General features: G+C 48.4%; 1 protein-coding gene across 26 annotated transcripts in view; it reads right to left on the bottom strand.

Moving 5' to 3' along the window:
• Nucleotides 1-80: 80 nt before the first annotated feature.
• The window catches only part of KDM2B (lysine demethylase 2B), a 122,557-nt gene continuing 111,753 nt past the window's right edge, over nucleotides 81-10,884 (bottom strand). For all 26 annotated transcript variants that reach the window (XM_073790043.1, XM_033836854.2, XM_033836859.2 and 23 more), the window contains 6 exons: nucleotides 10,322-10,360; nucleotides 9,512-10,191; nucleotides 8,672-8,835; nucleotides 8,421-8,582; nucleotides 7,529-7,747; nucleotides 81-708 (listed from right to left, as the gene is read on the bottom strand). In XM_073790043.1, the coding sequence (XP_073646144.1) occupies nucleotides 527-708; nucleotides 7,529-7,747; nucleotides 8,421-8,582; nucleotides 8,672-8,835; nucleotides 9,512-10,191; nucleotides 10,322-10,360 (1,446 nt within the window). In that variant the 3' untranslated portion in view covers nucleotides 81-526. The remainder of the gene's footprint in view (nucleotides 709-7,528; nucleotides 7,748-8,420; nucleotides 8,583-8,671; nucleotides 8,836-9,511; nucleotides 10,192-10,321; nucleotides 10,361-10,884) is intronic.

The following is a 10,884-nucleotide window of genomic DNA, read 5'->3' as shown; positions in this document are numbered from 1 at the left end:
GCATAAATAACTTTTGAACAATTTGTACAAAAATAGTTCTGCATAATGTAAGATGTAACAAAACCAAACAAACAAACATGTCAAGACGGCAGCTGTGGTGTGTGGTCCATTTTATGTTGACACCAAAAACCCCAAAGTTGCCAGGAAAAAGGTGTCCAAAACAAAAAACACCACCACCAAAAAAAAAAAATTCCTAAGCTCATGCTTCCAGTAAGAGAATTTCTCCCAAGTCCATCCTCCTCTCCGACAGGAATGTCTTCTTGATAAAGGCTGCCTTAGAGACGGTCCAGAAAGCAGGGCAGTTTTGATTCAGAAAGACCAAAGGAAAGCGCCTGACTCACTCAACCCCAAAACGGTGGCGGACTGGCTTCTCCCTCAGCGAGACTTGCAAAATGGAATCGTTCTGTGGTCTGTTGTTCCAAGTTTCAAATTGAAAATAAAAGCCCTAGTTTTTGTAAAGTCTTTTACCCTCCCCTGCCACGTCCCCTCCCCTCACCCACCCCATATTTACATACTTGTCCATGGACTAACTCAGTTTTTGCAGGAGTTTTTCTTCCACTTGCCCGAACTGGACACTAACAGACATTTCGGCTATGAACTGCTCACAGCCTTCCTTGGTAACTTGCTTGCAGTACCTCAGGTCAATATGACAGATATTCCCACACCGTTTGAAGAAGGACAGGCACTGGTCAGTGACCTTATTGCAGTCTGCAGGGAAGAGGACACACGGTGAGGTGGAGGAAGCGTGCAGCCGAGGGCCCTCCCCAACCCCCAGGCACTCAGCAACAGAGCAGCAACTGCCCTTGCTGGAAAGCTCTCTTCAAATGCAGAATGGTTTCATCTACCACTTATAGAAGTTTCATATATGCTTGAAAAGCATCCACACATTCCAAGTGAAACTGCTTAGACTCCTACCCCATGGCCGCCCCTTATATGTATATATTCTCACATCAGTACGTCCTGTCTATGTTGTTTTATAAAGATAGGATCACACAATATATGAAAATAGCTTGCTTTTCACTTCTACTCTACTGCTGAGAAACACCTCTCTGCAGGTTCTTGTGCGCAGTCTGCCTATTCCCAGGGGAGAAGTGCTGGGGGAGTGAGGACACCTGTAAGGTCATCCTGGGATCCTCCCACTCCCCTGGGCACCAGCCCTTTAGACAGAGGCCCCATGTGCTTGCCCGCCCACCGTGGGACGTTTGCCTCAAACCTATGCAGGAGACCAATGTGCTAGAAGGGGCCGGAAAGATTCTGTCCACAGGGAGCAAAACCAGAATTCAGAACCCTCCACCGCACCCTCACCGGTAGATGTGCTCTTCAACCGAGTAATTCTCTCAATTTGGACTTTGCTTCTGTAGCACTGTTTTCTTTTAGAACTGATCCTCAGTCAACGGGCTGCAACGCCAGCTCGCATCCAACTGAGGCTGAGTCCCCACCCTGAGCCCAATGATTCCTTCATCTCAGTGGTATATTAAGCTGGAGACCTTTCCTCATCATCACTAAAATTGGTTGTGTGGGGAATATTATGGATAGGCCCATGATGGGTTAAACAAAGTCTGTTTAAGAGTGAAAAATAGATGTCCGATGAAAGGACAATCTGGGTTAAGAATTACAAACCTCAAACAATGTGGCCTATACCTCACAACAAAATAAATTCTAGGCAGATCAAAGCATAAAATTTTTAAAATGATACGGAAAAGAATAAAAATATCTGCTTGCAGATGACATGACCTTAATGTGATAACTCTAAGGAGTCCACACCCACCCCCCCACACACGCACACCACACCCCCCCACCCCCCCACACACCCACACATACACCCCACCCCACCCCTACACACACACCCCTAATTCAGCAAAACTGCAGGATATAAAATCAACAGACAAAAATTAGCATTTCTATACACTAACAATGAACAATCTGAAAGAAAATCACGAAAATTTCATTTACAATAGCATCAAAAAGAAAACATTTAGTAATAAATTTAACGAAGAAAGACTTGTACACTGAAAACTAAAAAACAACGCTGAAAGAAATTAAAAGATATAAATGGAAAGACAGCCGATGTTCAGATTAGAAAACTTAATATTATTAAAATGCCAGTATTACCCCAAAGCAGTCTACAGACTCAATGAAATTGCTATAAAATACCAAAAGCGGTTTTTTTTGTAGAAAAAGAAAAATGCATCTTAATCATGTAGAAATTTAAGGGACCCTGAATTGCCAAAGCAACCTTGAAAAAGAGAAAGTCAGAGGACTCGCACTTCCTGATTTCAATACTACAAAGCCACAGCATGTGTTACCGGCATAAGGACAAACATATACACCAATGGAACAGAATTGAGAGCCCCAAAAATAAACCCTCAAATGGTCAAATGATTTTTGACGAGATGCCAAAACAATTCAGTGGGCGAAAAGACAGACTTTTCAACAAATGGTGCTGGGAAAACTGGATATCCACATGCAACAGGATGAAGCTAGACCACCCTCCCCCATCACACCATATACAAAAATTAAGATTATTCAAAGACTTAACGTAAGAGCTAAAACTATGAAACTCTTAGAAGAAAACATGGGAAATCTTCGTGACCTTGGATTTGTCAATGGTTTCTTAAACATGATACCAAAAGCACAGGCCACAAAAGGGAAAAGACTGAACTTCATCAAAATTAAAAACTTTTGTACAAAGGACACTATCAAGAGAGTGAAAAAACAACAGAGAATGGGAGAAAATATTTGCAAGTCATGTATCTGTTAAGGAATTAATATCCAGAATATATAAAGAAATCCTACAATTCAACAACAACACAAACAACCTGATTAAAAAATGGGCAAAAGACGGGAATAGACATTTGTTCAAAGAAGATACACAAATGGTAAATAAGCAAACGAAAAGATGCTTAGTATCACGAATCATTAAGGAAATGCAAGTCAAGACCCCACTGAGATCTTCATATGCATTAGCATGGTTTTCGCTTAAACAAACAAAAAACCCCAAACCCCAGAAAGTGTTAGTAAGGATGTGGAGAAGTTGGAACCCTTTGCACTGTTAGTAGGAATGTAAAACAGTGCAGCTGCTCTGAGAAACAATATAGTAGTTTCTCAAAAAAAAGTAAACACAGAATTACCATGTGATTCAGGCAGTCCATTTCTGGTTATATACCCAAAGAACAATGAATTTATACACCCATGTTCACAGCAACATTACTGACAATAGCCAAAAGACAGAAGCAACCCAAGTGTCCATTAGCAGATGAATGGATAAATAAAATGTGGTGTATATATAATAAGCCAGTCCTGAAGGAAACAACTACTGTATGGTTCCACTTATGTGGGGTACCTAGAAGAGTCAAATTCAGGGACAGACAGTAGAATGGTGGTTGCTGAGGGCAGGAGAGGAAAGGGAGTGAGGAGTTAGTATTTAGTGGGTACAGAGTTTCTGACAGGGTGAAGAAGAGGTTCTGAAGACGGGTGGTGGCGGCTGCACAACTACATGTCTGTACTTAATGCTAGTGAACTGGACACTTAAGAATTGTTAAAATGGTAAATTTTATGTTATGTGTATCTTACCACAATAAAAAAAATTTTGTTAATTTAGAAAGCTGGAGAAAAGGTAACATTCACTAGACTTGAGAAAGCTTAACCCCAAACTGGCTGAAGGAAAAGCAGAGAAGCAGATTTCTTCTACAGAAGACCTCAAAGGTACAGGTACTGGAAGCAACAAGTACAACGAAAGTGGGGCTAAAGATGGGGTTAGAGACAGAAGGACTGGTTGAAAATCTACTTAAGGAGCAGTAAGAGGCTGAAACTCCCTTCCCCAGCAAAAGAGGGGAGTTTGTCTCTGATGGGCAAGAGAAAGTCTCTAGACCAGGCACCACCAGGCACTGTGGAAGGCAGGGGCACCCCCTGAAAAATGGGGGTTACAGGGAAATTTACCTGCTGACTGTCGAGACCTCCAGACTCCTTCCCTGCCAAGCCCTAGAACCCTGGCAGCCCGGCCTGAGCCCTTCGGTTGGGAGGTCAAGGAAGAGAGTGTCCTTTGGCAACCTTGACCAGCTTAAGAGGAAAGACTGACAGATGTCACGTCTGGGTTTCCCCAAAGAAAACAACCCATGCTGACCACCCAATGATACCCACAGCAGACCAGCTCCCACCGTGTCCCCAGAGCCTCCGATCACCTGAGCTGACAACCTCATGTTGACACTAAATCTGAGAAGGGCCCCTTAGGCAGGCCCACTGACTGCATCTGAAGGAATGTATGGTCTATGTAGAAAAGAAAAAACCATCAGTATCCTCAGGATGGACAATATCTGGATGCAAGAAACAAGAACATGCCACTCTCCGAAAGTTCAGAGAACAAACTATAGCTGTAAAATTAAAAATATAGGCTAAACCATATGAAAACTGCCAATATTTGACTGTTTTCTGACCTACATAAAAAGCAGCTTCATATGTTTGAACCTAACAAAAAGCAGAAATGAAAAACTCATGGCAGTTGACCCTTGAACAACACGGGTTTGAACTGTGCGGGTCCACTTATATGCTGATTTTTTTCAATAGTAAATACTACAGGCTACAAATTAGTGGTTGAATCTGAGTTTTTGGAGGAAGTGTGGATACCAAGGGCCAACTGTTAAGTTATATTTGGATTTTCTACTGCAAGGAGGGCTGTACCCCTAGCCCCTAACTAGTTCAAGGGTCAGCTGTATATGAATTCTGTGATAAGTGGAGGAAAACCAGATACAGAGATGGGAAAAAGGAAAAAAAAAACTAAAGGTATCAGAGGACTACTAAAGAAAGAAAACAGAAGGGAAGGAAATTAAATAATTCAAGGCAATTTTCCAGAACCAAATTGAGAGACTGAAAGCACTCATGAATGCTCAATACAATCCCTGAAAATGGACTCAAACCAAGGCTCACCAACCAAAACTGCAAAAAACTTTGAGATAAACTCATGTCCTACACGGGACTTCCCTGGTGCTCCAGTGGCTAAGACTCGCGCTCCCAATGCAGGGGGCCCAGGTTTGATCCCTGGTCAGGGAACTAGAGCCCACATGCTGCAACGAAGATCCTGTATCCTGCAACTAAGACCCGGCACAGCCAAATTAATTAAATTTTTTTAAAAAATAATTTTTTAAATAAATAAATAAAAAGATCGTGTTCTACAAACTTCCAATGAGAGAAAATATTCACTGAAGGATGGAGAATCAAATCGTTTTGGACATCAACTCTGGAAGGCAGAAGCCAAAGGAGCAGTGCCTCCCACTTTCTGAAACAATATGGTTCCCAAACTAGAACTATATAACCAGCTAAGCTATCAATTAAACATGAAGGTATAGTACAGCCATTTTCAGACATATAAGGTCTGGAAGATGTCCTCTACCAAACGAACAGATAAACCAAGAAAGAAGATACGGGACCAAGGAAAGAAGGGTCCCTGCACAAGACAGAAACCAAGGAAGTCCCAGGACAGGAGCTGTGCAGCAGGCAGAGACAGCCAAGTTCAAGTGGGGGCAGGAGGAAGAGAAGTCCAGGAGGGTGGTTTCTACACAGACTGGTTGAGGGCCTGACGAGTTCACGTGGGGAAAGAACAGTACTCAAGTCTGTTATAGAAACTAACCAAACAAAAATGAGACAATTATTAACTCTAGGGAAAACAAACCAAAAACATGTGCAAGAAAGGAAACATACCCATAATACACACTGGTTCAACAGTGGACAATACTAACATGGCCATAATAAGGTAAGTAATAGTGACTTAACCACAAATTGGGAAGATGAAGGGAGAAAAGGAAGCAGGGTAAGAGAATGTAAGAATAGTAATCCTTGTTCTCTGCATAGCAAGTTAACAAACACAGAGCATCTGAAAAGAAAAACAAAAAACAATAAGAAAGCAATGTAGGCTTGCTGTTTGGAAAAAATGGAGGTAAACCGAAACAAAGAGCTCAAGAGTTGAAGGTGGTTGCCTCAAGGTGAGAATCAGGGGCAGGGAAGGGGAAGCCAAAGGGCCACCTCGAGCAACCATGGCTTCACTCTGCCACTAGACCTGATCCTCCAACCACAATGAAGGATCTGGAAACATGTCAAGTGCCATCCATTTTGTGGAAGAGACTTATTTTATCATGAACTAGTTATACTGACAGGAGGGGAAAACATTTTAAAAAGAACTGAATCTAGAAGAGACTGGGTATGAGAGAGACTGGGCTTCATATACATCACAGCTCTTAATGCAAACGCAGAGATCTGCATGTAGATCCTGAGACAAAAAGATGACCTCAAAGGATTGTGGTGGAAAACAAAATGGAAAAAGATGATTTATACAAACACATCATGGACTGTGCTGCAGGGGAGGGGGATTTATACTGGGATCTCTGCTACACATGCATAGTAATTAAATTAGAATAAGTGAAAAGAGTTCATTACTACCGAGCGCTTTAGAACAAGATGCTCCCCAGGCCCTCCTCCACGGGGCGGCCCCAGCATCAATTCAAGACCACGAGCTGAGCCTGGAGCTGGGGTCTTGGTGAAAGCTCACCTCAGTGTGGCTCTCTGTTCTCTGCCTCCATGGAATGCAACACCCCCCCTCCCCCCTCACCTCGCCACCAATACTCCCCAAGGAGGAGGGTGGGCTCCCTAGGCACTAAGGTACAGCATCAGCTCCCACGCGGATGTGGTACTGGTAACAGGAAGGCGTTTCTCAGGCATGAATGTGGGATGGAGAGAGGGAAACAGCTAAACAATATGTGAATCCTGACCAAGCCAGACATCAGATTGGACTGTGTCAAAATGTAATTTAAATGAGGTGAGGGTATCATTTATTACTTGGTAATTTCTAGAAGAAAAAAGTTTCTTTTCTCCTTTTTTTTTTGGTCTGGTCCAAATCTTACACGCCCAATCTGACCATCCTGAGCGATGAGATGAGAACTGGGTTAACTGGGCTGAGAACAGGCAGCGTTGCCTCTGTCCACCTTCCCGTTGGTTGTGCCCCAAGTCCTTAGGAACCAACTCCAGCCCCATCAGTAAGTGGGGGGAGTGAGGACTCCACTGTGGGTTTTTTTTCTTGTCAACAACAGGCCCGTTGATAGCAGGGTCAGGAGGGGGACACATAAGCGACAACCACCATGGCAGAAATCAAGCTGCTTATTACTCCATTGGCCCAGCCTGGCCTCACTGCCGGCTACTCTCCCACACCCCCTGCTGCCAGGCGCCAGGTCGTCCACAGCACCCAAGGGAAGCTTTTCTAGCCCATATTTTGGGTCAAGACCCACTGCTATGTGCTCATGTGCTCTCACTGCTACTAGCACTATTTTTTGGAGCAATTATTTAAAATCTAATAACGCTTATTTGTTTAATGTGTGTTTCCCCTCTAGACTAGGCCGTGGGTCTGTCTTGTTCACTGGTGTGTCGTAGCGTCTAACACTGTGACCCTATAGCAACAGGCCCACAAGTATTTCCTTTCGAATGAAGAATGCCCAGCCTGTCCCCCGGGGTCCTGGGCAGACCCCGATGGGTGCCCCGCACTGACCTGACAGGTTGATTTCGGTTAAGGAGTCTCGGGTGGTGGTGCCCACAGCGGTGAGCAGGTTGATGGACTGGTCAGTCACATGGTTACAGTAACTAAGGTGGAGCTTGGAGAGCAGGGGCATGTGGCGAATGATAAGCCGCAGGGAGGCGTCTGTGATGTCCAGACCGGCCAGACGCAGCTCCACAATGTTCCGGAGCTTACTCCGATTGTCCATCTGACCTGAGGGGGCAGGACAGAGAGGCAACATGTCACCCTGACATGACACTTTACAAGGCCTACCAGCCAGGTGGAACACCTGGGTCTCATTTAGCCATTGAGTGTCTCCCCCAAAAGATCAAAACTGGTTCCAACATTTAAAAATCGGAATATTCCACATCAAGTTTTACCCTTGTAGATTCTTTAAAAGTCAGAAGACCTAGAAACACAGAGCCTGCATTCCACCCAACAGTGCTCAGCCAATTGGAGTACAGACAGCACAGCATCTCTGGGTCACCACAGATTCCTCATTTAAGGTACTGGTGGGGAGCAGTGAGTCCTGCAACCCGACCTAGGAGGGCTTCATCCCGTGAGGCCCTGTCCGGCCACACTGACCCCGATGCCTGAGGCTTAAAGCCAACGAAGGACCAATTAACATAGAAGCAGTGAGATGCAGAGTTCCCAAAGTGGCATCCTGGGAGCCTCTGCCCTCTCACAGGTCCCCTCTTGTACCCAAAGCTGACTGAGAACAGCAGCTGGGACTCAGCTCTGCGTCGAGAAGGGCTGAAGCCAGAAAAGGCTTGAAGACATGAGTACCAGATGGGGTCTGTGGTGAAAACCAGATCCAACGGCACAGCTTGGTCATACCACCTTCTTGTGACCATGCCTTGGGTACACCCCTGTCCCGGACACTCACCTGGCCTGTTATCTGTAGGCGGGGACAGGAGATCCCGCATCTGGGCGTCCTTTAGTCCTTCTACCCACTGGACATCCAAGGTCCGGAGCAGCGGACAACTGGAGCTACAGAGGGCTGAGACTGCGATCCATGAGCAGCCTGACAGCACCAGGTCTCGGAGCCCTGGCGGGGGACAGAGAGGGGGTGGCAGGTCAGGTGATACACCCCAGCCCCTGCTACTGCACATTGAGGGTCCCTGGCCCAGTGCTCACCAGGCAAGCGGTTGATGAGCCAGCTCAGCTGTTTCTTGGAGATATTGGTCCAGCTGAGGTCCAGGGAGACAGGCTGTCGCCGGATGATGCCGCTCAGCATCAGGGGTGTGATGGACTTGCAGTGGTTCAGGTCGATGCGGGTCCATAACCGCTTATCACAGCACCTGGGGGCCAAGCCCAGCAGAGGGGGCAACGTCAGAGTTGGGAGCTCTCTTGGGGAGCCCCATGCATAGCTGTGGTCAGTCCCCCACCTACCAAGCCCAGGGGGAGGCTCCTTAACTTCGTCTCCTGGACCCTTCTGTTTAGTTTCCGTCTCGTTGGCACCTGAGAGCCTCTGCTCTGATTGTCACAGCCCTTCCCCCCCACCCCCATGGAAAGTACCAGAAGCTGTAAAGTATTTACTGGGGGTTTAATTACACCCTCCACAGGCCATATCTCAAAACAACCCTGCATCATGCCTGTTCACAGATGAAGGTAAGTAACTTGGCCAAGGTCAGAGACCGTTCCAGCTGGGAACTATCAAAGCAGGGATTAAGATGAGGAACTGGCGCGGCACTCGTGACCTGGGCTAGCTCTTTAAGGACAAGGGCTCCCCCTGGTCCTCAGTTCATCTTCCAAGAAGCTAAATCAGGAAAGCAAATAGGGTTCACCTCTTTTGACAAGACCACACTGACTGTAGCTGCTAGACCTCTTTGAGGAGGATATTTAAGCTGGACGGGGCTTAGAAAGAAAGAGCATCACGAGTGACTCCAGTGGGGACGCACGCGCCATCCCTGGCCTAGTCTAAGCCTCAGCCTGACCCCCTGGTGCCCCCATCCAAACTCAGCCGGTGCCCCTCACCAGCGGTTCCAGGTCCTGCAGACCCGCATGCAGACACACAGGTCTTGGTGGCTGAGGTAGCTGAAGACGGCCATCCACACCTCCCTGTGCATAACGTGGGCCGCCCCATCATCCAGGGGCAGCGAGTCGGGCGGGGGGCTGATGGGGGGCGGCCGGATCACATGTCGCTCCATCTGGATGCACTTGGGCGGGGACACGGAGGGAGGGGGCCGGGAGATGACTCGGGGCGGGCTGCGCAGGCTGGGCCCCAGCTGGTGCCGCAGCTCCCGGGGGGTGCCGTTGGGCCCCTTGCTGAAGCGGTGAGGGCGCTCACAGAGGCCCAGGGGCCGCTTGGGCTCCTCGTTCTCGCTCTCAGGCTCCGACTTGATGGGCTGGTGGTTCTCGTGGGCCAGGCTGCTCTCCGTCTTCTGGATCTCCTGGTTGAGCTCCTTGCTCAGCTCCTTGCTCAGCTCCTTGTTGGGGAGTCGCCGCTTCCGGCGCATCTTCACCTTCCTCTTCTCCTCGGGGCCCTCCGCCCCCTCCGTGCTGGGGCCGGCGGTGGGGGAGCTGGAGCGGGAGTGGTCGCTCTCCCTTGTCTTGGGGGGCGCCTCGGGCAGGTCATCCTCTGGCTCCTGCTTGAAGCGCCTGAGAGGCTTGTTGGCCAGAGCCATTCGGTCCTCAGCGTTCTTCCAGGACCGCCGCTGAGGGAGGAGGGGGAGCGTGGGGGGATGAGCCCCTAGACCCGGGGCTGCGCCCACCCAGGCCTCCCACCCTCCACCCCAGGACCCATTGCCCCAGGAGCAGGCCTGGGGCGAGGGCGTAAGATGGTACCTTTTTCCTGAAAAGCTTATCTTCTTTGCCGGGTTTTAGCTGTCACAGAAAAGAAAGGATGCAGAGCTTGCTCCCAGCGTTCATGGGATTTGGTCCCCTCTACACCCAGCCCCACCAACAGAGGCTGGAGGGTCACCTTCCCAACAAATCCCATCTTCTCTGCTCTGACAGACGGGTGGGCCCTGCCTGCTGGTTTTAAGGAAGAAGCTGGAACTGGCGGAGAGTGATAGAGCTGTCCCCACCCAACTGACCTCCCACCCCTGGACAGACCCAGAGATATGCAGTCGCCCATTCACGTCGGACTTGGCTCAGGGAGCCTGTCCCAGAGGCAGGGTCTGCAGGATTCCCGGCCGAGCCTTAATGGCTAGAACGAGGAGAAGACAACCAGGCGCCACCTCGTGGCTGATGCTGGAAGGGCCGGTGGGCGAAGAGGGGCCGCCAGGATCCTCCGAGGTTCCCCAGATCCACAGGGCTTCCCCGCGGCAGCTTCAGCTTCCCAGGCCCCACGCCGGAACCACGAGCCAGAGCCTTGGGGCTGAGGCCTGGGAAGCTACGGTGAACAG

This window comes from Tursiops truncatus, chromosome 13 (assembly GCF_011762595.2).
Source record: "Tursiops truncatus isolate mTurTru1 chromosome 13, mTurTru1.mat.Y, whole genome shotgun sequence".
NCBI classification, from domain to species: domain Eukaryota; kingdom Metazoa; phylum Chordata; class Mammalia; order Artiodactyla; family Delphinidae; genus Tursiops; species Tursiops truncatus.
This window is presented reverse-complemented; position numbering and strand designations above follow the sequence as displayed.